The sequence below is a fragment of the Ictalurus punctatus genome, chromosome 16 (assembly GCF_001660625.3).
Source record: "Ictalurus punctatus breed USDA103 chromosome 16, Coco_2.0, whole genome shotgun sequence".
Taxonomy (NCBI): domain Eukaryota; kingdom Metazoa; phylum Chordata; class Actinopteri; order Siluriformes; family Ictaluridae; genus Ictalurus; species Ictalurus punctatus.
In genome coordinates this window covers 17,944,763-17,972,051 of record NC_030431.2, presented here as the reverse complement: position 1 = coordinate 17,972,051, position 27,289 = coordinate 17,944,763, and the positions used below count along the sequence as shown (strand labels likewise).

The following is a 27,289-nucleotide window of genomic DNA, read 5'->3' as shown; positions in this document are numbered from 1 at the left end:
GACTAATTGCTTCAGAAGAGGGTACTCTTCCAATAATCCAGATGTACACAATTATGTAATGTATAATATATATTACATTGTCTTTTATTTAATCATAGTGAATGTTGCTCAGACTCCCTGATCAATTAGGTGCTGTAGTCCTGCAGGCTCCTGACTTAAACCAGAGAATATTTGACTCCTGATATGGACCTATACTCTGCTTAGAATAAATCTGGAGTAATGTGGCGTCCACCGTCATGAGTTCTCTAAAACAACACCTAAGTCTGGCAGCTCCCAATAGAGCTGATAAACTGGGTCATGGTCAGTAAGTTAAGGGAACTGAGAGCGTGATATATTTCATGATAAATGTGCAACATTTGTGATGAACAGTGCATTGGCTTAAAGCATCACTTCAACAGGTTTTCAAGTGTGTTGGCTCGTGTGTAAGCGGTATGGCAGGGATGGCAGCAGCAGCAGGTGATGTATGAGTTCTGTTCATACAAATAGCCGTCATGCTGCTTAGTCTCATGAGAACTGAAATTGTTTCTGTCATGTCCATCCTGTCTCACATCTCTATGGCTTTCCAAACTCTGTATAGACTGCCTGCTTTCCCTATTTGGTCATAGCTTCCTGTTTTGTTAACATTCACTCTTTCTGGTCATTTTCACCTGTCGTTTGTTTCTCAACTCTTTATTAGAGATAGGCTGCATCTGAATATCCCTACTACCCTACTATACAGTAGGTGAAAAGCAGTACGCCAAAGGAGTAGTATGTCTGAACTGTCAGTATTCATAAAACAGTAAGTGAGAAATACCCGGATGACCTACTGCTTCCACCGAGATTCTGCAGTATGGAAGCAATGGACACTGCACTACCCCATAAGGCAACGGGACTGGTGAGGAAGCGCTGTCAGAATAAAAAATGTCGGAAGACAGCACATGGCCTCTTATTAAGTTGTAGCTCACGTGACAATACCAATATGGCAGATGCAGTATATCAAGATTGTATTCATACTACACACATATACTGATCAGTATATACTGTATCAACTGCCAAACCATAGGTACTGAATCGAATGCAGTAGGTACTGTCACAGTACAAGATTTCGGATGCAGCCACGGTCTTTATTGCAGAACCAAAAGTCTTGTGGGTGGAGCTGGATCTGATCCAACTCCTCGTATACGCTTAACCCCTGACTCTAACCCTAACCACCCAATGCTTTAAAACACAAAACAACACATTAAACACACTTATCTAACCTGAAACACACCAAGTTGTCTCCATCCCCTGGACTTTCAGCTGAACTCTGCCCAGGTAGGAGGAGCTGGATCAGGTCCAACATCATGGACATTCTGTTCTGCATCGAGGAGTACTTGCCTTATTTAAGTACATTTTTCTTACATGTTTTATGTGCCTTTCCTGCAATTCTAATCCATATGGTCACTAATTCAGTGGTTTCCCTACACTTTTCTACAGAGAACCTCCAGACTAGCACATATCTGCTCTGTTCCCAGCTCCCAAAACATCTAATCCAAGCAATCAAGGACATGTTTCATTCTCTCACAGCTCAAAACATATGTCTACCAGACAATCAGTGTTCCTCATTAATTGGTTTAGACACATTCCAAGTTCTCAGAGAGCAAAAACATGACCCGTCTGAGCACCAGTTTGGAAAACATTGTCCTATACTTTTAGAAAAACTGTAAACATTTGTCCCTGCGGCGCAACTCATAAAGGTTCTATGCAAAACTGTACACCAGGGTGTCTCCCTTTCTGAGAATGTTCCAAGTTAAACCCCATTAGGAAGCCAAGAACTATTAACTTTTCAAAGAACCCATGAGGAACCATCTTTAAAGAGTGTATTATAGAGTAGCACCATGTAGTTTCTTATAATAACTACTTTTTATTTAACCTTTATTTGAGTAATACTAGTAGTTACACACACCAAAAAAGACCTGGCCAAGAATACAGCAGATTACACTTAAAAACACTGCAAAACAATTCAAACCAGTATTAAACCAGCTTCAAATCAGATAATGAGATGAATTTTTTGGTTTAGTGTGATATGTTTTCCCTTGGTTTTAACCCTTGTTTTTCTGCAACAAATCATTAGTACAATTCAATACATCTGCTTTACAGAATAGCATTCAAGACCTAGTGTCATAGTGCCAAAGGGAGCCACCCCACAAGGTAGTCATTAAGGAAAACAATTTGTTAAAAACAATTTCCTTCCTAATTAATGAAACCCTTGCTCTTGATATGCAGCATTGTCTTCCCAATTCATGTCGATGTCTTGCCTCTTCCTTTCTTCTTCTTCCAACTTTCAACATGTGAGTCTCAATTGTGTTTGTTTCACACCTGCGTTCTCTCACCTTTTTTATTTCTCAGTTAGGCACTCTCATTTTCTTGCACACCTTTCGGTATGTGCAAATCTTAAGGGCAAGAAAAAAAAGTGCTCATGGCAGCACAAAAGCTCTGTCCTGCACAGATTCTCTTAGCCGAAAGCCGATCTGATTTTTTTCAGCCATAAAAGGAGCGCTTGAGCAGAAGGGTATTTTAATCATGATGTATGCTTGTACCTGGACGGCTGTAGGTGGTCAGGTTGCTGTCGCTGGTTCCATTGCCACCATTACAGCAGTTGATGCTGCAGTCTTTGTGGTTGGCACAGGCGTTGGGCCATGAGTCAGCTAGCCATGGCTGGTTGGCTGAATCTCCCATGTTTAATAGGCCAGGTCTGCAAAATACACATAGATTTAGGTGTAAAGATTAAATGATAATTAAATGTAATGATAAAAGAAGAAAGGATCAAATGTACAAATATGCAGATAAAAAGGTAATAATCTTAAAATATGACACAGAGATAAACGTTTCCTTTTATTCTGAATTATTTGGACCACTATGTACATACACTATAATAATGCACTTTACTATACATAATAATACTATACATAATCCACTATGTGCATACATAATGCACTTTAGAACCTTATTTCTCCCTTCATATGTTTATATTTTTCCAGCATGCACTGTCAAGAGATATTAAGAATAATTTGTGCATATTAGTAATTTTCTTTAAAACGAACAGTCTGATCTCATCTTTGAGCCATAGACATTAACCATATAAGACAAAGCAAAAACAAAAAAAAGGTATCACCCACGTAGACATCCTGCTCATATATGACATATCAATTGCATATTATATCATTTATATTGTGGGAAATGTGTGGTAACATCTCCCATCACCCCTGTAGAAATAAATCAGGAATGACATTATATCACACTAAATACAGTATTTAAAGGACGAGATTCATAATGCAGAGCTACGAAATCAATAAATAATTTCTCTCTGCATGACTGTATGACTTCTTCGAGGTGACTTCATAACCATTGCTCCAGGCGCAAAACAAGCATCAAACCCAATGTCATTTCAAAACGTATTTTTCCAGACTCCCCGTTGAGAAGCAGAAATCTTTGAACTGGTAGAAGAACAGTAACAGAGAGAGTGTGAGTGTGTGTGTGCGAGTATAGTCTGATGAAAAACTCTCACCCACTCTAGCTTATACTCTTGGGTTCACTAAACCTCTATGTTTTCTGTTTCACTAGGTTCAGATGCAGAGCGTTTTAGCACAGATTAGCTTTGGGGGTGCTAATATTTTATTTTATTTTTTTTGCTTTAAAGGATAATGTGATTTGCGTTTGTTCCATTGCACAGTCAAGCCCGAGATTTAATTACAGGTTTGCAGGCAAGTATGCAAATTCCGACGCTCATGCAGGAAGGTATTAGAGAAGCTAAAACGGCAAAAAATTACAAATCTGGGGCATGTTTGTGCTTATGCGGAGATATAAAATGTTATTACTCTAATAGCTAGTGCTATTATTTAGATCATATCGTGATTGTATGGGTGGAGGTGATATGGATATTGTGTCTTGGCTCAACATCTCCCCCTGTTGGATAATCTCTGTAAAGTCTCATTTTTTTGTCTTCCCTCAGGATCCACACATGCATTCTCTGTCCCTTCAACAGACATAAACACCCATCATAACCCTACTTACCGTCCGGCACTGCAAACAGCTTCTCCTCCTCTCTGATATGCCACTAGGACAGAAAAGAGAACGCTCATGAATCACGCAGCATAAAAGACGCAAGGCACAAACCACTTCTTGTTGCAAGGACGTGTTATCTCACGCTCAATCCCCCTCTTCCTTTCACTAATCCAAACAGAATACGCCATTTCGCATCTATCTTATGACTCATGTCATCCATCTACAGGTACAAATATCCATAATCTCCACCTGGGAGAAAACAAACATGCAAGGGAAGGCAACACATTCAGATCAGATCCCCAGGCTGATACACTTGATGATGGGAATTAAAGTTCAAACACGTCCTAATCGAGAAGGGATTACTCACTGGAACCACACACTAAGAGATTGTCCCCTGGGGGCAGTGAAGTTAAGGTTGAGACCAGGGACAGCTTGGGTTTGTGGTTAAGGGCAAGCTACAGGCATGCAAGGATTTGTCAAAGAGGTTTTGGGGAGAAAACAAAAACTAGCTTCTATGCATTATTTTAACCACCACAAACATTTCTGGCATGTCTATGGACTAGATAGGGCACGAGTGTTTGAAAGCATCAGCAACAGTTAAATGAAAGTGTTGCTCAATATTTCATCACATTTCCTCTTTACTCCCATTTATGTTACAAATGTGAAACACAATATGAAAGTGGCAAATGTGAATAAGTCTGCATACCTGTTGGAGTGAAAGTGAATGATGGAACTGCGGGAAAAAAAACAGAAAGAGAGAGAGATACAGAGAGAGATTTACATTATAAACATAAAATTTGTCAAAAATATATTTGATAATGCATAACTGCATCTAATATCACATACTGTAAGCAATGAATTATTCATGGGGAAGAACCAAAAAAAAAAAGGTTGCCAACAGTGTAACACATTGCTAAAAAAAAAAAGAAAAAGAAGAATTCTAGCTTGGTCTGAAAAGCTGCCAAAACACAGGCCAAGCTGGTCAAACTGGTAGAGCATCTTTTCCATAAAAAGTTCTTTTCCAGCTTTCTCACTTCTTGACAACATTAAACAATAAATGTTTCAGATTTTCTAATTGCCTTACTGTTGTGCTATCTTCTTGTCTGTTCTGGAGGATTAGTAATGGTCATTCAGAAAATGTTTCCTTTCTTCCAGCATTTACCAGCTGGCAAAGAGGGTTTCTCAGTTTGACCAGCTCGACCTGCGTTCCGGCAGCTGGTTGCAGGGCAAACCAAGAAGTTTTCAACGTGGGATTCTGGCACGAATGAAAAAGAAACAGAATTCTACCACAACAAGCCTTGCGTATTTGTTGGTTTATTGGATTTTTTTTTTTTTCTTCTAAACTGTAAGAACAATAAGAACAGTAAGGCAAAAAGTCCGGTGTGACTTAATCATGACTTAATCATTACTACAAGGGTTCACAAACTTCTTGGCTAAACAAGCCCAAATGGACATTGTGAATTTACTTGCCATTTTTGTCATGCTTGAAAATCCATATTCAATCAGTACTTTTCCCATATTTTCACGTTTGCCCACTTTTATACACTTTTATATAGCTGTTATGAAATATATTAGTAAAAATGAAAATAGCATGTATACTTCATTTATGGCAGACACCCTTATCCAGAAGGAGTTAAGGACCTTGCTCAAGGGTCCAATAGTGGTAGCTTGACAGTGCTGGGATTTGAACTCATAACCTTCCAATCAGAAGTCCAATGTCTTAACCACTGAGCTACCACTGTCACGTCATAGAGTAATATTCATAAAATTAATTTGTAAAATAAAGCGAGTAAGTTTCTCTTATGACCCCAAATACAAAAAGTGACTTCAAACCGGCTTTGATTGGGAATCCCAAAATTACTACTTAATAATAACAATCACTGCCTTGTCCATTTTCCTTTTTTCTTCTTTTTTTAAACTGACCTAAGAACAAGATTTGAGAAGGTCAGAGGTCAAAAAAGCTGGAGTGAAGCGAACGTAGCCCCATCTTTCCCCTGTAGTGAATTGGCATTTCAGCTTTAGCTGAACAAGCAGAAAAGTGTACTTTTCAGGCGTCTCCGATATTGCAATAGCAAGGGGTCAAAAAAGCTGCACAGATGTTGGTACCTGTGTAAAAATGTATGCTACATTTAAAGGAAATGAGACCAACACTTTGGCTCCTAACAAATGTGATTACAAACAGCCTGTCTAATGCATTACTATTACACCGATATCTCTCTAACTCTACCGCTCTCTTCATCCTCAATCTTCTAATACAAAAGCAGAGAAACAACAACACACTCTCTCTTTTTCTTTCTCTCTTTCTCTCTCTCTCACACACACACACACACCTCCCAAATGTCAGCTTGTGAATGTCAGCGCCATCTCTGACGTGCTACTCCTCTGATCGTCAGGCTTTTTTTGAGCTCTGCTGGAAAGATTACCCTAACATTTAAAAAAAAAAAAAAAATCACCATGTTATCTGTCTAGACGCTTTTTTGATTCCAGGATGAAAGCAGATGACAGCAGTCATGCCAGATAGTACCAGCGAAGCAGGAAAACGCAAACCGTGATCGAATGGAAGAAACGAAATTACTATGGTGAGACCAAATGTAGCGTGAGCTGCCTTTCAGACAGGGATGTACACATTTTTCTAAGTGTGTAGCCATTTGATGTTTCTAGATTTTCTGCAGTTTGAAAAAACAAAACAAAACAAAACAAAAGCCTCTTTGCTAGTCATATTTTTCTGTCTCTTTTGCACAGTGGGATGAACAGTCACTGCTGATGCACTCATGCCATTCCATGGACGTGTGTGAACAGTTACAGTTACAATTACTTTCTCCATCTGGTGCGTTGCTAAATCAGGCTTTAGAAGTGATAACAGGAAGTGACACAGTGATGATGTACAGCATATGCAATAAACAATCATTATATTGCCCTGTAATTATATGTAAAAGCTGATTTTCACTGTCAGTGATTGGATGTTGACTAGAAATCACTGTCTGCTGTAAAATTGTTTGATGTCGCGTATATTGTGTATAAGTATAGTATATTGCATATTGTGTGAATTGTATTGTCTGTTGTTGACTTCAGCATCAAAACAAATTCCTTGCAGAGTTGTACTCGGTGAATAAAAGATTCTGATTCTGTTTTACAACCCCAATTCCAAAAAAGTTAGGACACTGTACATAAAAACAGAATGCAATGATTTGCAAATCTCATAAAACCATATGTTATTCACAATAGAACCGAGAAAACATATCGAATGTTTAAACGGAGGTAATGTACCGTCGTAAGGAAAAAAATAAGGTCATTTTCAATTTGATGGCCGCAACACGTCTCAGAAAAGTTGGGACGGGGTCAACAAAAGGCTGGAAAAGTAAGTGTTACTAAAAAGAAACAGCTGGAGGTTAAATTCATCATAGTGTCTCTCAACGTAAAATTGCAAAGACTATGAATATCATCGTCTACAGTACAGAATATAGTAAACTCTACATTTTAAACAGCGTCCCAACTTTTTTGGAATTGATTCTGATTCCAATGTATTGATTAACATGTTCGGTACAATAATGAGTTTCATGTCTTGTTTGGAGACTGTATGAACTGTAAGAATATAAAGCCTTCAGGTGAGCTGTCACAGTAGGCCAGTCAACTCAGGTAGAGTGTACTGGGTGTGGTTTGTAAATGTTCCATGCTAAACTGTGTCTTCTGTACGCAGAACCCTTCAGCTCTACAGTGGAATAAAATCTATAGAATCGAATCGGCTATAAGCATCGATATCTGGGAGAATATATTTTGATTAGTGGGTGCTGGATAGGAATACTGGTCAAGAGTACTGCTTGTCAGAGTGTGTAATGACAATAAGACAATAATACTCCTGTTTTAGGATTCAGGGAATAGACTGAAAAAGTAAAGTGCTGTCCAATGAGATCCTTAAAGAGCCAGTGTAGCTAAATATTTTCATTCCAACCATGTAGAAGTTAAGACCAGTCGATTAAACCGGAGGAATAGGGTGCACTTCCACTTGGTTGAAGTACACGAAAACACTAAAAGTATCATATTTGAAGTCAAAAACCCCATGTCCTTTGCTTTGATACACAGTTATAAACATAATTTCCAGTTATATTTCAAATCAAAGAACTATTTGATGGTATTATTTTTAACGTTTATTACATTTCTGATATACTCTGCACCAGTAGCAACCCTACTTTAAATCATTACAGCAATAAGTTCACAAGCCACACACCTTTACGAATGCCGGCATAGCTGCTGCTGAGGCCGCTCCTCTTCTTCCGGTGTCTATACAGCCACACGCTGAAGACCATGAGCACCACCCAGCAGGTGGCGCCGATGCCTGCGATGAAAGCAGGCTGCTTCACCACATCAGAGATGTTGGAAAAAGTGTCCTGGTCATCGAAACTGTCCCACACCTGGCCAGACGAGTCTGCGAAATGGCATGTTGATAATAAACACCAATGAGAACCTTTATGAATCTTTATATCAGATGGAAATGTAGAACACAAAGTGTTTCCACTCACAGCCTCGAAAACACAAGTGGGCTTGATTAAACATACCAGATAAAAGAGTGGATAAATACATAATGGCACCTCAATGATAAGTGCTTCGAGGTAACAACACTCAATTGTGTACTACAGCACTAAAGTGTTCTAGTTTACAAGCTGTGTGTGTGTGTGTGTGTGTGTGTGTGTGTGCGCGCGCGCGCACACCCACGCATTGGATTAGTTGCATAACCTTTAAAATAAACTGATAAGAAAGGCTAGAATTATTTGAGACTTGATTAAAATTGCAGGAAGTGGTGTACAAGCCAGGCTAGTTTTTTTTTATAAGAACTGCAAACAGCAACAGTTCAAACCTGCTGAAACTGTACATTATAAAAACTGCACGGGCAGTGTATCCACACTACATAGACACTCCCTTTACCTGCTACAGTGCCATGCATAAATATTCATACCCTCTCGAACTTTTCCACATTGTGTATTCTTACAAACTGGAACCGAAATCGACTTAACTTAGATTTTGATCTTTTAATTTGCATGATATAAAATGTTATGTAGTCCATAAGACATAATCTTTGCTAGTTGCGTACATATTTACCACCATTGGTCAAGAAAAGACGTTTTTGGGGTGCAATTTCAACGTTATGTGCTGTTTTATGTAGATTTTGTGTAGATCCAAATGAATTCCATTTCAACTCCAAGTTGTAACACAAGAAAATCTGGAAAGGGGGGTTAATACTTATGCAAAACACTGTAAATCAGTGGAATGGGATCACCACAAGACAACTGCTGAGCAGATAATATTTGGAAAGTGGGCTATTCTCACCACAGTACTCACACTGATATGGTAATTACAAGTTAGTGTGTGTGTGTGTGTGTGTGTGTGTGTGTGTGTGTGTGTTTGTGGCACAAACAGTTGTGATCCTGTAGTTGTGCTACATTTAATAACTGTATTACAAAACCGTGAGACAAATAGTAGCTAATAAACCAGTGGCTCAATGCATGATTCCCAAGCTTTCTCAAATAAATAACTGGTACAGAATCTTGCTACAATTTGCAGTTAAGAATCAGAGACTTTATGAATAACATGTTATCTAACCCAGCTGAAAGAAGGTGACGTCACTCTTGACCCCTGGTCCAGCTCCATTGCTGGCAGCAACCTCCACGCTGTAGCGAATGCCAGGCGACAGACTGGGGATGACGACGGAAAAAGTGGAGCCGTCCACGGTACGGTTGACATGGTATCGACTCTCATTTCCCAGGCACCAAATCTACAGCGGGATCAAAATATATCATATTCAGCCATGATCATCAGCCATTAGTCCTCTAATAAGTGTAAAACACTTCACCCTTAATAAACCTATTATTAGTAGGCAAGCCACTCATTTACTTTTAAAGCACCACTTGATCAGTTCTGCCACTAGGGGTCTGTATATCGCTGTATATTTGATGGCTTCCTATACTTCCACTACATACACTACACTATATAGCACCCTCTGTGGTCTGACAGCAGTGATGTCCTCGTGTTACCTTGTACTCCTGGACCACTCCGTTCTGCTCCTCCTCTGGAGGAGGTTGCCAGGCGACCAGGATGGCTGTCCCGTTGGTGTCGCTCTTGGTGATGGTAACTCCACGTGGGGCGCCACTAGGAGCTGCGATGATGAGGAGGGAAATATCTGGTTGAAACTAATGTTCACCAACTTATTTTTCTTATTCCATTTGGCCCTAGTTTCCAGGCTATTGCATCAGATGGACCACCATGCCTTAAGATATAAGTCTGTCATTTTTTTTTTACCTAACGAGTATTGTCATGCCTGTAGAGGTGTGACCAAAACTTTCAGAGCACACTTTTTCCATGGGGTGAGTTTCTTTTAAGTAATGAGCCTCTGCTCTCCTCCACCCCGCAGTGAAATTGCTTTAAGTCTCCTTGCAGAGTTTTTGATTGCTGTAGTTAAGACTTAATTTTTGCTAGACTGTGTGTGTGTGATTCGTGTGAAAATAACAGCCTTGAAAATTGCACTCGCACAGTTTCTACACTTTACGGCAGACATTCTAGGCCTTAAGGGTCATATAAATCTGCAAATGATGAGGTGAAGTGCAAATATGTATCTTTGACATCAGAAAATGTCTGGAGGAGCTCAATTTGCCGCTTATTCTTCTGGAGAATTCGAGAATTAAAGAATTAATTAGAAAGTTGCAGGGCATGAAGCTGATGAGTGTAATTAGAATTAGTCAGTTTGCCTTCAGGCTGAGAAGCTTCATCACTTTGTTCTTAAATATAACTCAGACCGCAGGAATGCCAGCGGGACAAGGCTAGGCCTAGCTGGAAGAACTCGCAAAACAGTTAGACAATTTGTACTTTGGACAGCTGATATCCATGGCACAATGTGATGATTATTATACTCCTCATAAGGATTTCAAAACAACTATGGTTTATTAGAACATGCACGCGCAAATGTATTGCACAAAACCGCCTCATTTGGTCCTTCAATGACCTCTGCGCTAGCCTCATTAGTGATTTCATCACAAAATGCATCATCTGCGTTTCTAGTTTATTACACAAGGCATCTCGGCTGCTGCCGATAACACGTGAGCTGGAATAATGATGAGCAGTCTAATCTAGCCGGTTAGTGGCGTGTAAATAACAAACGCAAACGCCTGATGAGTGAGAACGATTGTGAGTTGCGAGAAGATTGACTTTGCAGCGTTCCTTAACAAAGGAGTTGTTTGCTCATCAGTGCACTCACCCTCCTCCAACGTTCTGACCACCTTCACCTCACTGTCAGCTCCCTGGAACTCGTCAAAGAATGGACGCACTTTAAACTCATAAGTGACACCCTTTTTGAGTTGAGGTACAACAGCACCGTCCTCGCCAGGAGTGCGCACTTCAAACACTCCCCACTGACTGCGGGGCTCACCGGACTCCGATGATGGCCGATACATGACCTTGTAGCCCTGAATGTATTGAGACTGCTGCTCCACCTAGAGAACGAGAAGAGAACGACACTCAGAGTCAAAGGCTAATAAAATGTGATTAAAATAACATAAAAACACTGATTTTACTCTTCCCTTTAGTGGCAGGTTTTACAAAATACGGGAATATTCAAAGATCGGTTATGTGAGGATTTCGTACCGCAGATGTGACTACAGATTTAAGCGCTATTCGGACAATTGCACAGGATTTGCACGTGCCGGTTGGACTTTGCCGAAAACAAAAGTATTGCATTTTGTTTGACCTTGCATTTAAATGCATTTTTTTTAATATGCACTTGATATCGGCTTGAGCGAGGAGCAGTATTTAATCTAGTGTCGTTGCTCAATATCACATTAAAATGTATGTTTTGGGCTATGCTCAGCAAAAAAAAAGAAGAAGAAGAAGAAGAAAAAAGAAGTTCAATACATTAAATACACCTGCGTAACACGACTTAACTTTTTATACATAAATATTGATATAACTTTTGGACTTAAGTCGCTGACTTATGTCCTAATGATTAAAATAAGACATGAGGTGGTAAAAATCTTCAGTGATTGAAATAAACCCTTATTAAAAACCTTCTATTTATGATTAATTTGTTGCAACCGCTGGTCTGAAGCCCGTTCTCACAGACCTATGCTAGGATCCTGTCCAGAAGGGCATAATTATAAACCGCATGTGCATGCAAACAGCAATCTCAGCCCTGATAAATAACATGGCCTTGAGCCGCTGTGGGCTGGCGGCTTGCTAAGACAGGATTATCCTGTAGTCTACGAGGGTACATGCATGTGGAAGAGCTCAGACAGAGTCCCATTGCCCCTCCTCAATGCAAAACCACAGCATGAGATCACTATCACCAACAGCTCCTGATTCCTCTCACACTGCGACTGGTTAGCATACCGCCACAGCACATGTTCAACAATCCCAGCACATTCAAGGAGGATAGGGCAAGCAGCATGACACACTTCCATTCAGGGAGTTGCAAGGTGGTATGTGGTTATTAGTTCTCATCTGTACCCAGCTGTTTTAGCTCAACAGGGGTATAAAGAATGCTAAAGCAGTCGATCCTGTTTTGTGCCATATGAAACCGTTTGAAGAAGCCCGCACTCCCTTCTGTGGCGCTTTGGAACAAAACCATGGCCATATATTATCAACAGAACACACAACCGACTAATGAGAAGGGAAGCTTCCTTTCCTTTCAAACATCCAAAAAAAAAAAAAGGCCCAGAAAGATTTCACAAGGGGTTGGCCACTCCCCCACTCTGGAACTGCTAAACTATTTACATTCTGTGTCTGCATTTGGAACAGCCGCTCTGACGTATGTTTATGTCAGCTCATTCATCATGATGAACTCGTGTCCATGGGCCATGGAAAGGCTGACAGGCCGCGAAGCGGAGGGCGCTTGAGAATGTTTAAACAAACTCTCCCGGTTGCACTGATAAAAACTCATTTTGTCAGTACAGGTGGTCCCAACCAGGCCACAAGTGTGTCTGCTTTAAGAGGACCTGCACTGGGCTGGCTTTAAAGCACGGGCCATTACCCTAATACTGCTGAAAACACCGCTGAACACAGTGGACATGACTAACATGGTCTACAGTAACAAAGCCCAGGGTGCTGCTGAAAGGCTTTTGAGCTAATAGGGATGTTTACATGTATAAGAAGAGAAATGACAGAGAAGAGAAACAGAGCCAAGCAGGGCCTCACGTATGGCACAATATTTGAAGCCTTTGTCCTATATTGGTATCTCAAGAGCTTGAATCCTGACAATGCCACAGCCACCCGAGGCCGGAAAATCTGTCTGGGTAGAAAGGATGACCCGTGATCCTGTCCTATATTGATCAGAGAGACTAGCCAATTGAGGACATGTTAGCTCATGTATACAGTGTTAAACTTCATCCATCCACTTTCCATACCACTTATCCTACACAGGGTCATGGGGAGCCTGGAGCCTATCCCAGGGAAATTGGGGCACAAGGTGGAGGACATGCTGGACAGGTGCCAACCCATTGCAGGGCACAATTACACACACACTCATACACTACAGACAGGAAGCAAGGTTAGTAGCATCTCTCACCGTCCACTGCACTCTGACTGAGGAGGATGAGAGGATAGTGGGATTGAGCAGGTGAACCACAACATCCCCCAGTTCCTTCTGGATCTGACGGTGGTCCACTCCCTGTATGGTGGGAGGCGTGTCTGCAGAAATAACAAAATTGCAGTGACCGAAAACAAACATATTTTTGAACTTATCAAATATCAATGAATAAATGTATGTGTGTTTACAGAACAGTCAAGAAAAAAGTCTAACTGCATTGAGCTGGTTCTCATCTCAGCTCTTACAGTACCAGAAGAGAGGAAAGATGACAATGCTAGAGAATCACCTTGTGTCCGTATGGCATCTGTTATAGGACTGGGGTCGCTCAGGCCGTAAGCATTGGCTGCTCTTACCAGGAAAAGATACACTGCACTAGGCTTTAGACCCTTCAGCATGAACGATTCCGTCTTCACATGGTCAGCAAGAGTCACCCAACTACTCCCAGATGAATGGCTATAATTACAGTGTAGTAGAGGAAATTTCAATTTTGACTGACTTCCCATCAGAAAACATGTACACAGTGGGCACAGTGTTTCTAAGGCCATGGTGCAGCATGCAAGATATTATCACGGATCTACATCACACTTCATTTCCCATTCCAGCAACAGCAGCAAGCAACCATTGACATCAGACCTGATATTTTATCAATTTTGTGCAAAGCAGTTATCACCAGATAAATCAGGCAATGCAAATGACTGGCTCCAGTAAATACGCAAATACACACAATAAACTGTATATATTTTTGGCTAGTACAATTTTATACTCAAATTGAACCAAAGCAGGACACTGCAAACCCACAAGCAATAAGACCCCATACTGACCCCATACTGCCTGCTACACAATGCCATTTTAAAAGAATTACAAATTCAGCATAATACAATAAATACAATACAGTTACATATACATATCTATACATTACTGTTTAAAAATAATTTGACTGTAAACCCTGCAGAACAAGCTATTTCAAATTATAAGCAGATGCTTGGTGAATCTCAGACATTTGTGCCATCATTCAAGTGGAAAAAAAAAGCCCCCAAACATGACCAGAACACATATTCTATTCACCTAAAGGCCTCAATGACGTAAGATGTGGGTGTGGCTCCGTTTGTATTGGCCTTCCATGTCAATGTGACAGAGGTGCGAGTAACATCGGTCACCTCGGGCTTGGAGGGTGCACTAGGGATCAGGTTTGGGTCTGTGGGTCTGATAGGCTGGACCGCCATTCCAAACTCTGAAAAAGCCAAATCACACACATCTCAAATTCAAACGCACTCAAAATCAGGCCACTGATTACTGCTTTTTCCTGGGAGATCACTGGCTACTTTCCTGTAGAGAAATTCCTGTATGAGTGAACTCTAATATCAAAAAAACTAAACAAACGCTTCATATCAGCTCAGTAAGTACACTATTAAGAGAGAAAGATTACCTTCTACAGCCAGGTATGCTTTCCATGACGCCTCCCCGCTGGGACTGGTGGACACGCAAGTGTACACTCCTGTATCACTGAGCTGTGAGTCACAAACACACACACACACACACACACACACAAAATAACACTGTGGAAATGAAGTACTTCTGCACAGACGAGGATTTTACACACAAATCCACTTCAGCAGAGTGAAGAGACAATAGTAATTGCAGAGGAAAAGAGGTTGTGTCAGCTTGGCTATTAGAGGCAATTTTGCAGATTGCTGTGAAGGAGAAGTAGTTGTTAAATTGAGTTCATAAAAGGTCTTAGTTAATGGAATGCCATCTAAAAGTGCATCATGTGTTGTGGTATTAGCGTATTGGGTGGCTGTGGAGAAGTGTGTGAAGTGACATTAAAGTGTATCTTCCTACCTTGGCATAGCGGATCTGCAGAGCTCCGGTGTCCAGCTGGGAGATGCGCGAGTCGTGGGTGGACACAAGCACCCCGTCTTTCTTCCAGAGCACCGTTGGTACAGGAGATCCGGTTGTTATGCAGTTCAGCAACACCGTCCCATCTACAACTATAGTCTGGTTCTCTGGACCTTGTCGAATCACTGGAGGCGGCCGATCCGAAACCACTATTGTGCAAAATAAGAACGAGAAAAGCATGAAGATAACGTGGACGGGGGAAAAAAACATCTGGAGAAGAAATGGGGAGAGGTAAATAAGATGAGCTGAGGAAAAAGGCAAAATTAGATTTCTAAAAACCCTCCAGCATATGGCTAATCTTTTGGCTGCAGTATCTGGCCTTCACCAAATAACGTCAGATCAACTAATAAAAAAAAAACTCATTTAGACACCAGGCTTTTACTTTCCATACATCAGTGAGGAAATAGAAAAAAAAAACACATTATGACTCAAAGGTGGTGGTATATTGGGGAAGGTGGGGGCACACCTGAAAAATAGCCCGAGGCAGAGACTGGTGATTATTAACATAGACTCAGAGAAGAAAAAGCATGGGGGGAAGGGAGGAGGAAGCACACAGTGCTGAGTGCTTGGCTAGATTCAATCAAACACGCTCCATCCTTGTTTCATTTCCATTAAGTGTAATTGAGTGTACACCGAGTATAGTAGTTCCATTTCGTGCTTGCCTATGTCTGCGCGGAAAACAAGAGAGCATTAAAATTACCATATCATTACACGCAGTCCAAAAAGCATGCGCAATCGGGCGCTTCTTCCGCCACCTAGACAAGCTCTGCCTGGTACCACCCTGGGCAATTATGTTCATTAAACTAATGTATGTACATCGCCTGGACACATTCACACATCCAGTCTGTTTTGATGCTGGTTATGCAGGTGTAATTCCTTTTACAGACCTTGAAGGGTTTTTAATTGAGCTTTTTAAATAAGTGTTGTGATATCTGTCGCCATCCAGGAAAGATGGGGTCAGTTGGATATCTGGCTTCATACCTAAAATGATCACGGCCATTTGTTTTGCGTCTGTCTTTATAAGAAAGAGTAAATTGGTAAGAGGAAATCAAAGACAAGGACAGTGGGACACTGACAGTCTTTGTGTACGCAGTTGCTATGGAAACAGAGTATTTATAAACCAGTAGGCCTGCGCCCCAGGGATGTCTCGTTTAAGCCAAAAACCATTAGAAGGCAAGGGAATTGCTGCGCGACCAGCATACAGCCCAAAAAGCCAGTATGTATAAAACCCACAGAGCATTCTGTACTCGAGCAGTGGCAAAGACCCAACCATTCCCATAGCGCTGAATGGATAATCAAATAATTTCCTATGTCACGGATATAGAAACTTTTATTTCTGCCACCAGGATTCCAAATTGCAAACTGCAATCCACAAACACACACACACGCACACACACACACACACACACACACACACACGCACTCCTCACTGCTGAGGAAAAAGCCACCATTTCAGGCCCCATTGTCTTAATTACATTTCTTATCAGCTGTTACTGCAGTGTGTGTGTGTGTGTGTTCTCCCTCACCGTCTGTAACCTCCAGCAGGGCCTTGGTGATGACGCTGCCGGCGATGTTGAGTGCCTGACAGCTGTAGTGTCCTCCATCAGCACGCTGTACGTCTGTGATGGTGAGATCGCCAGTCTGAGAGACAGAAAAACGGCTGGAGGGCTGCGGGGGCTGGTAGGAGAACAGAAGGTTCTGCCAGTGCAAGAACAGGGGGGATGAGAGAAGACAGAAAACAGAAACATGTTTAAAACTTAATGTCACTTTATGAAACTAACTTACCTTTATAAACATGTTTATATATACGTTATGATTAAACCATTTCATCAGAATTCATTTAATGCCACATTTTTGGAAATCTTTGGAATATCTGAACACGCGAGAAATATTGTTGTGTCATAAAATATAAACGTCTATCAGATTCCAATATGCAAATGCATCCATCCAGCACCACGTTACAAGTGGAAGAAGGTGGGGTATTTTTCAAATGAGCATATTTAGAGAATCTGGATTTTTTTTTTCCCATGCACATAAATGTTTAGGCACTTCTGTGCCTTTTTCTAAGTAAAAGGACCATATTCATTCAATTAACATTAATTCAATATTTGGGTTTAGTCATTAAAACAATTAAGCAAAATTAAATAAAATACACAATGCAATCAATAGTAGCAAATAATATAATAATATAATAAATAGTGTGCAAACAGGGTCTTCAGATCTTATCAAAATAATTCAAGATGGATTAAATAAAGTCTTTTTGTATTATAAGTCACGTGACTTAAATTTTGTATTCGATTTTAGATTTTTTAAAAATAATAAATCAAGGTATTTTTAAGCATTTTATTAATATTTATGCACTATTAGCAGTTAAATAAAAACAAAGTGTTCTATCAAATGCCTAAATCTGTGTATTTAAGGATTTATTCATTATCCACTCTCAGATGTTAATGAGAAATCTATATTTGTTTTACAGTTGATATTAGACAGTGTTAGTATAAAGACAAACAAGAGTGACCCAGATTAGATTTGAGTCATTTGCGTCATTACCATTCCAAAGTACTTAACTTGAACACATTTCTTGATACATGAATGAAATGAATTCGGGATACTCTACAAATACTCTCGAATTGGAAATCCTTCAATATTGTAATCAATTGATCAATGGATGAAAGATAAGTTAAGATAAGTAAGATTTGCATGGTGATGGGTAAAAAACCTCGTACCTGGCTACCCTCTCTCTGCCAAAATATGGCCGGCTGTGGGTTTCCCATCGCCTCACACTGAAACGTGACCGTTCGGCCCACGCCCACCACTTGGTTGCGGGGCCGAATGACAAACGTAGGGGGCACTACACAACACAAGACAACACAATGTGACGTTAATAACAAAATGAATAAAGATTTAAAAGACGCTAGGATAATATGTAAGATATAATCACAACGAAAGTATAACATCATATCACAAATAAGGAGGAAAATCACTTTTACCTTTTTCCATTTACCCATACTTGATTTACCCATTAGTGTGATCAGAGCTGTTTATGCTCAGAGCAGCTCAGTGTCAGACATATTATGAAAGATGAAGGATGATGATGGGATTATGATGGGAACTGTCCAGTTCCTGGCACTAGCTCTAGAGTAGATGAGTGGAGGATGGTAACTTACCAGACAAAACTAAAAGAGAGAAGAAGAAAAAAAACACACCAAAACCATCACACATTATGAATTAGGAGGCACGTAAAGGAAATTAATAATGAATAGCAATGTTTGTATACTGTTTGGTGTAAAACAGACACGCATTTATACATATGTGCTATTGGTGTAACCTTAATAACAGCTCCAAGGTATGGAAACAAAATAGACACAAAGATCTGAATTGTAAAATCCATCGAACTTAATAATGGAAGTGAAACACCATTGAATTCAGAGCACATAATATTCATATAATCGTATATAGCATGCTTTTATTCATTTATCTTTACTAACTTTTTTATCCTGGTCAGGGTTGTGGTGGATGTGGAGCTTATACTGGGAATGCTAGGCGTAAGGTGGGAACACGTGTCCCTGGATGGGACAGGAGGCCACTGAAATGCACCACACACACACACGCTCATTCACAATTTAGTGTAGCCAATGCACCTACTGGCATGTTTTGGGAAGTTAGAGGAAACTGGAGAAGCCCAAAGGCAACCCAAGTGGACACAGGAAGACCAGGAACCCTGGACCTGTGATGCACCAATGCTACACATTGTGCCATAATGCTAACCAGCATATACAGTACATACTGTATTATGAATTAATGAAATATACTGTATCACTTAAAAAAAAAAAAAAAAACGCATCTGTACTAATTAGTTTTGAGTTAACCTCTTTGAAATTCAAAGCAGTTTTATTTCAGTGTTTAGACATTCAGAATCTCTCTCCATAAATGACACCAAGCATGTTGACATCACATTCAACCATCTGAACAGACAATGATTTGTGCTACTGCTTCTAATTCCCTTCATGGGCAATGTCTTTTCTATTATCCTGCAAATATGGAATGTTGATGCAAGTACTACGTGTCAAACCTCGACATCCCAACTGCCCAAACAGCACTGGTGATGTCCCTTGCTTATGGGGGGACGGATCACGAGGGAGATCTTTGTTGTTGTTGGCCTGAAACGAGGCCGTTGACCCAGCCCTCCTTATGTAGACATGTTTTTAAAGTGAACCATTTGATTAATATGTGAACAGCAGACATCAAACAAGTCAGTGCCGTGCTCCCAGAGTGCAGTGCAGCAGGAAAGCGGACATTCCATTACTTGCTCCGAGCCTTATTAGTTCTGCAATTAGTCAAGAGCGTGTCGTAGGCCAGACTACTGTCAGAGCCAGTCCCTTGTTCTGGTACAACGTATGGTTAAGATATGCAGTATATACTATGTTTCTACTTAAAGCAAAAGAAATGAATGGCTGAGGTCAGATGTGTTGATTCGGTTATTCTGTGGGACTATAAGACAACATATGGGACATCTTTAATAAGACGGTAAACTCGGACACGACAAAGAAATCATACATTTACAAAAGAAAAAGCGTTAAAATGGCACAATAAGCAAGCAGTCCTTCAGTGGTACTCCCCTGTTTATATTGTTCACGCTGGAACTGCAGCATGTGATCCGTGATGTGTAAAGTATGTTTATTGAATATAAGTGAGGCCTGGGGCATGAATTTCTCTGGCAGCTTTATAGAGTGATCCGGAGGGGGTGCTGGGAGGACAGACTAGCGTTTGTCTCCTCTGGCGCACACAGGGTGAAGGTGGCACGGAGGATAACGGCTTTTTGTCAGAGGGTGGGTGTTAGAGGGAAACCGCAAAACAAGGCGCAGGTTGTTCAGCCCCCTATGAGACCAACTGGACCTGTGTTGCATTGGAAGGTGTGAAAAGCTTTGGCTGTGAGCAGGCTCGAGTTACGACCCTGTCTCACCTCTGGGATGTGTTTGGGCAGAGTTATGACACCCAAGTGAGGACGTAAAGGCACAGGCAGAAGGGCTGCGTGTGAGTATATGTGCGTAAATTCCCTTCCTGTTGGCTAGTTCATTTCCTTTAAAGATTCTTTTCCAGTTGGACTAAAACACATTCCCTCTCTCTCTTACTCAAATATACACACAGTAACTGGCCTAAACTAGTCTTAGAACATGAAACTGTCACTAATGTTGTTTTAATGGACCAAGATTGACAATGTTGCACTCTCACCCGGGTCACAAAAATCTCAGCCTAGCAGACTGGAGTACTTTAATCAGAATGGTGCCTGAAGAATAATTATGGCAGCCATAAAAGACCTGAGAAGTTTTTTTTTTTTCTTCACACCACAGTGAGTGAGGTGATGGAAAACCAGAAAGCAAAGAGGAACGCAGGGATATTTGGAAGAAAAACATCTGCACCAGTTCTGTGCTCCACAGCGGTGGATGACATGGCTGGTTCGGATTTCCACCGCTGATTGCCGGCAACCGTGACTGAGGTAGTGGAGGAAAGCCCTCTTTCGACGTCTTCCTGCTCCAATCAGGCTGAACGAAGGCTCGTGGGTGTTTATTTTTGAACGGAAACGAATCTACCAATGTATAAATGGTGGGGTTGCTTCAGTATGAAGAAGAGCTACAGAATCGAATCAAAGTACATGCAAAGACAATTATTCTAACTGCATTACACTGTACCAGCCTTTATATTTCATACAGAAAGTAAACTTAATATGAAGGGTGCTAAACAAATGGTAGTCTTTCATTATCAACTTTGCAATGAATTACAGACGATTTCATGCACCCTATATTTAATTATACGAGGACTATAAAATGAAATTTGCAGTCACAGGAGCTTTGAGTTCTCTCTCTCTCTCTCTCTAAACAAACACACACACACACACACACACACAAACACAAAGGCACTGTAATCTTCATCATCTCTAGCTGCATGTATCATTCCAAATGAGATAATCATTGCTGTTTGTCAGACAGCAGCGTTGTTATGTCTGTTTCCTTCAGGCTAGACGTTCTTCTCTCTACCCTCGCCCTCATCTTACTGTCTCATTCCTCTGTTACCAAGTATCTTAGAGAAGCAGGGGAAAAATGCACAGAAAATAAAGCCAGTGTGCTTGGGTGACTTTCCAGCTGATACAATCAGACTCATTATCCATCTCTCCTTCTCTTCTTTCTCTCCATTGCCTTCGCTCTCGCCACTTTGCTGCATCCCAGGTCTGGAATTAGACTGTGTAATTGGAAACATGCTATTTCCCCAGCATGGGACTGGGGCTTGTCTTTAATTAGGCCATCCTCCCTCCATGTGTCTTTGGCTGGGTGTCATTGGGGCAGAGGTTTGGAGGAGGTGGAGGAAGAAGGAAAAAAAAAAAAGGAGGAGGGTGGGGGTGATAGAAAGGCAGCTTCGCTCTCCAGCTCATTTCCTCTCTTCAAAGAGGAGACGAGGGCTCTGCTAACGTATCCTTCTCCTACCCACGCTCTCCCAGAGGATCACAGGCATGCTGCAATGGTCTTTGGCACTAAAACCCACTTCCCGTGACCTCTACTGACACGGCGTACTGCAGCTATGGGTTCAAAAACTATTGTGGGCTTTCTGAGGATACACAAGCTACCAGTCACCAGGCTGTGACTGCTCTTTAACAAATGAATCAGTGAAGTAAAATCATTTATGAAGTGTTCTGGAACAACACACACACACAAAAGGGCTCCAGATATGTTCGCTCTCTTTTTTTAATCAGTGCTCCACCAGTACTACAATCCATGCCAGCAAATCAGAATGAACCATCTTGAGTCTAGTCATGGTTATAATAACGCAGATGAAAAATATCTGCATGGAGGACAACGTTGTTAGACATTACAGGAAGAGCTTCCGTGCATCCTTTTTGTGGCATCCCTTTATGTTATTGTATGGGTACAAATCATTTTGAAACCCGAAAAAAATGCACTACTTAGAAAATGTATGGTGTAAAAATATTGTTCGAATAAAACTCTATGGAATGCCTTTATGATTTTTTTGCTCATTTTAATGACAGGTGCCAATAATTGTGACATCGTCTACAGATGACAGACAACTATTGAAGCTAACAGTAAAGATTTCCTCACTGGTTGATGGACCCCTACTTGGGTTCTACTCGGTACTCCTTCATGATAGAGAAACATTTGTAGGGGTTTCCTCAGAGGGTTAGGCTGTAGAACCCTTAAGGGTTCTAGATTTGAACTACGAGTGACAGCATCACACATAAACAATAATCCAGCCTTGTTCCACCAAATGTGAAATCCAAATGTTGGTTAAAAGATCCACCAGTACTTCAAGAAAACTCGAATTTAAAATTTAAAACTTTGAATAAAACTTTGTTTTATTTAAAAATAGCCGGTGAATGCCACTCCATAATGCAGACCCTGGCTTGTCTTTCCTCCCCTCTGCCGCCTACACACTGCTCTGTCCAAAATGTTGTGGGCTGTGCTGAGAGGTCCTGAACCCCTGCACTAAAAGCCTGCTAGCTCAGCACAAAGACAAAACCAGTGCACTCAAACACGGTCCCAATTTGTAATCCAATTTCTAATCTGATTTCATAGTGTATTTATAAAGACTGTACCAATTACCATGAAATGGTGCTGTGAGGACATGAAGTCGTGCAGTGGCAATGTTATGTCAGAGACATAACCCTGAGATTTGGTTTCTTTTTCCTGCCCATGCAGGTGTGCTAGGGGTTGAGTGCCATGTATGTGTGTGTGTGTGTGTGGATTCTCACCATGCACAGTCAGCGTAGCGGAAGCCTCAGCCTTGCCCACCATGTTTTCAGCTAGGCAGCTGTAGGAGCCCACGTCAGCCGGAGTTACGCGTCGCAAGCTCAGTGTGTGGTCTTCAAGGATCTCGTACCTGCAGAGAGAAGGCAAAGTGTGGTGAAACAAATCTAAATGATGTACATAAACACAAATCTTTTCAATAGCTAGATCACATTTCCGTCAAGTACACTCAGTCCCCTCTGAAACTACTGGAACAAGAAGGCCAGTTAATTTGTTGGCCTTAATGGTTTCTCCCTTCAGTCTTCTCTTTGTGAGGTGAAACCCTGCTCAATTGGGTTAAGGTCTGGTGACTGCCTTGGCCAGTCTAAAACATTCAACTTTAACAACCAAGAGTAGATTTTCAGAGCTATTTATTACTTAAACAAATCAATTTAGCAGGACAAACCTAGGTAGAAAGAAAAACCGGTTCCAATATTTTTGCTTGCCTATTGATTGGGTGGTTTAAAACAAAATATGCAAAATGTTCCATATCGTTTATAACATCCACATATAAATATCCTGGTATAAATAAATTTAAAAAATGAGATTCTAAACTATCATTTCATATTCATCTTTTCATCTCAAACCCAAATGTCTTCAGTCTACAGCAAAAACAAATGAATTGTCCTTGCCGTTCCAATAGTTTCGGAGGAGACTGTACAGTAAGTTGGTCAACACCCCTCTAGTGTCACTACGCTGTGTGGTTTTTCAACTTTTGTTACCGATTCAATTCACAAAAGGCTTAGGATAATGATCCATTAAAGATAATCAGGCGTGCTCAAGCATTAAAAAAAAAATGTTAAACCATGCAGAGCAAGAGCATTAGCACTCTTTCACATTCTGAACTGCCTTCAAGAGCAGATGACAGGATCGGGAGATACAGACTGCCCAAGGGAATGAAGCCTTACCTCCCCTTGGGTAATTCTCCGTCCTCTTTCCTCCAGCGGACGGTGGGAAAAGGATCTCCACGGGCCTCACAGCGAAACTCCACACTCTCATCAGCCAGCACCACCACACTGGTGGGCCTCCTCGTGAAGCTGGGTCTCTCTGGAAAACACAGGCATACCAGTTTTACATTTACATTACATTCATATTTATTCATTTAGAAGATGCTTTTATCCAAAGCGATTGAAAATGAGGAAATACAAGCAAAGCGATATATCAAGCGGAGAACAATACAAGTAGTGCTACCATACCAGATCTTTTAATTGAGTTCTAGAGAAGCAAAATATGCAGACAAGAGGTGTAAGAGTAAGTTTTGTTTTTTTATTAATTTGATTAATTTATTTATTTTAAGATAATGTGGGGTTGGCGTTGTAAAGGTTGGTTAGGTGTTCACGGAAGAGGTGGGACTTTAGCTGTTTTTTGAAGATAGTGAGAGATTCTGTGGTCCGGATTGAGGTTGGAAGTAAATTCCACCACTGAGGGACAGTTAGTGTGAAGGTTCTGGAAAGGGACCTCGAGCCACGCTGAGTAGGCACTACTAAGCGTCGATCATTAATCAATCGCAGATTGCGTGAGGGAACGTAAGCCTTCAGGAGACTGTTGAGGTAGGGCGGTGCTGTTCCAGACAAGGTCTTGTATGTGAGCATCAAGGCCTTGAATTTGATACGGGCGTATACAGGAAGCCAATGGTGGGAGATGAAGAGGGGTGTGACATGGGTTCTTCTGGGCTGGTTGAAGACGAGGCGTGCTGCTGCATTCTGAATCATCTGAAGGGGTTTGATGGAGCTGGCTGGGAGGCCCGAGAGTAGTGCGTTGCAGTAGTCCAGTTTTGATATGACAAGAGCCTGGACTAGTAGCTGTATAGTCTGTTCGGTGAGATAGGGTCTGATTTTCTTGATATTGTACAGAACGAACCTACAGGACCATACAGTTGTTGAGTTTTGTAGTTTTAAAATGGCAATGATTATCCTGAACATGATGAATGGGTAGAAATACTGTTAAAAAACACATTTTCACAATTTCTAAATATATGGTCATCAGAAAACGTCAATGTTAAAGGAATACTCCAGCACTGTTTCAGCCTAATACCTATATACCAAACCCTTAGTTTATGTGTAATTACTACTGGCGAGAATCTCAACATATTTTCCTGTACTGAGAAAAGAAAACGATCAATTTATGCAAAACTCACTTATAATGGAAGACTAAGGGGTGGTGTTGTGTTAGTTTATGCAAAATGTGATTTGGTAGAAAGTTTTCATGAATTCTTCAGTCAAACTTACAAATAAAAAGGATAAAATGGTGGCTCTGGTATGCTGTAGAGGGCATTTATTTATTTTCTGCTGGCATGGTTTTGCCATGGTTGAAGACGTTTGTATGTTTTACATTAAATGCATTTTCCATTCATTATTGTCATTCTTAATAACTTACACAAAGGTCTTCAACAGTAAAAAAATCTATTTTATTTGTAATATTAAACTTTATTGACCTGCATAACTAAGCACTGCATATACTGTAAAACCAGATAAGTTCATTTAACTCAAAAAATTTGAGGAAAATAATGACCTCAAAATTTTTTAAGTTGATGAATCAATTTCTTTAAGCCAAATTCACTTAAATATAACAAAAATTTAACTCAATCTTGTTATATTTAAGTGTATTTGGCTTAAAGAATTTGATTTATCAACTTAAATTTTTTTAGGTAATTAGTTTCCTCAAATTGTTTGAGTTAAATTGTTGTCTGAAAATGGAATTAATGTACTGTACATTTTCCTATTACTATTGGTTGCCAGGAAAGAATAAAATTACAGTATATGTACAGAATAATAATAATTAAAAAAAAAAAATTAAAGGGTCATCTCTGACTTTTGCACAGTATTGTAGTTTTAAATTGGTGTTATAAAGTCAGGTATCTTAAATGTTTATTGACAGAAATCATCAAGTGCCCTTAAACAATGTAAGTGAGCATTAAGTAACCACTTTCAAAGTTTTTTTTGTCAGTACAGTACTTGCCATGTGCCCTGAGTGGTGATTAATGTGAGAACACACTGAAGTGTTCATGTAATCCAGCAATTTTCATCAAAAGGAAAGTAAAGTATGAATATATAAGTATATATTCATATATTCTTAAATATATAAGTAAGGATATATTAATCCTTTTAGGGTTTTCCTGCCCATGTATTTCCAGGCACTTCTGCGAGCCTCTGATCTGTTGCTTCAATCAACAGCATTATTCTATTAGCGCTAAATGTTTTTATTTGCTTTTCTAAATGTGTGCATGCTGGCTCCGGGCCCAGCTGATCACGTGATAAGGTGTCTAGGCAGACAGGAAGTGTTTTCAGTTTGTGGAGATGGATAAAATGAGAAATGAAGGGGAGGAGACTTGGGGGGCGTGAGGGTCAACAGTCTGGGCCAGATCAAGAGAGCACAGCTGGTCGGGACCTGGGCAGGCAAATAGGGCACAACTCAGGGATCAAAAGGCTGAGTGAAGAGAGAGGGAACCGAGGAACAGCTGCACAAGCAGGTCCGTTATTACGTAGCTAAACCCTTTCAATTTGCCAAGCAAATGAGAGGAAGCACATCCACTTCTCCAATTAGAAAGATGGTGGGACTGTCCCATGCTACAGCCACAGTTCAGGAAGGTCAAAACACAAGATAAAGAATGCCTGAAGCCAGAATACAGGTGTGTTTACCTAAAACAGTCAGTTCAGCAATCTCACTCTCCCGCTCTCCCACCATGTTGGTTCCCACACAGATGTATTTCCCAGCATCACTCTTCCTTGCATTAGTAATCATCAGCTTTCCACCTCGGATCTGAAAAACAAGATAGAGAGGCATTAATTTTCTATTGCAAAATGTTGGAAGTGTTTGTTGATTTCTTGGTAGTTGTGCATGAGCAAAATAGATTAAGGCATGCTCTTGCTATACAAGGTCCCTTTCATTTTAAATACTACTACTATTTCTACTACTACCACTACTACTACTATTAATAATAATAATAATAATAATTTTTTTAAAAAAACAAGTAGGTTCCATGCTTGGCCCCCTAATAATAATAATAATAATA

General features: G+C 40.5%; 1 protein-coding gene across 2 annotated transcripts in view; it reads right to left on the bottom strand.

Moving 5' to 3' along the window:
* Nucleotides 1-27,289, bottom strand: part of LOC108277159 (roundabout homolog 1) — a 193,256-nt gene that overhangs the window by 11,278 nt on the left and 154,689 nt on the right. For both annotated transcript variants that reach the window (XM_047160800.2, XM_053686650.1), the window contains 17 exons: nucleotides 26,916-27,036; nucleotides 24,186-24,324; nucleotides 23,244-23,371; nucleotides 18,211-18,335; nucleotides 17,011-17,182; nucleotides 15,428-15,633; nucleotides 15,015-15,096; nucleotides 14,654-14,819; nucleotides 13,875-14,041; nucleotides 13,568-13,689; nucleotides 11,267-11,501; nucleotides 10,050-10,171; nucleotides 9,619-9,790; nucleotides 8,249-8,446; nucleotides 4,730-4,756; nucleotides 4,033-4,075; nucleotides 2,559-2,713 (listed from right to left, as the gene is read on the bottom strand). In XM_047160800.2, the coding sequence (XP_047016756.1) occupies nucleotides 2,559-2,713; nucleotides 4,033-4,075; nucleotides 4,730-4,756; nucleotides 8,249-8,446; nucleotides 9,619-9,790; nucleotides 10,050-10,171; nucleotides 11,267-11,501; nucleotides 13,568-13,689; nucleotides 13,875-14,041; nucleotides 14,654-14,819; nucleotides 15,015-15,096; nucleotides 15,428-15,633; nucleotides 17,011-17,182; nucleotides 18,211-18,335; nucleotides 23,244-23,371; nucleotides 24,186-24,324; nucleotides 26,916-27,036 (2,380 nt within the window). The remainder of the gene's footprint in view (nucleotides 1-2,558; nucleotides 2,714-4,032; nucleotides 4,076-4,729; nucleotides 4,757-8,248; nucleotides 8,447-9,618; nucleotides 9,791-10,049; nucleotides 10,172-11,266; nucleotides 11,502-13,567; nucleotides 13,690-13,874; nucleotides 14,042-14,653; nucleotides 14,820-15,014; nucleotides 15,097-15,427; nucleotides 15,634-17,010; nucleotides 17,183-18,210; nucleotides 18,336-23,243; nucleotides 23,372-24,185; nucleotides 24,325-26,915; nucleotides 27,037-27,289) is intronic.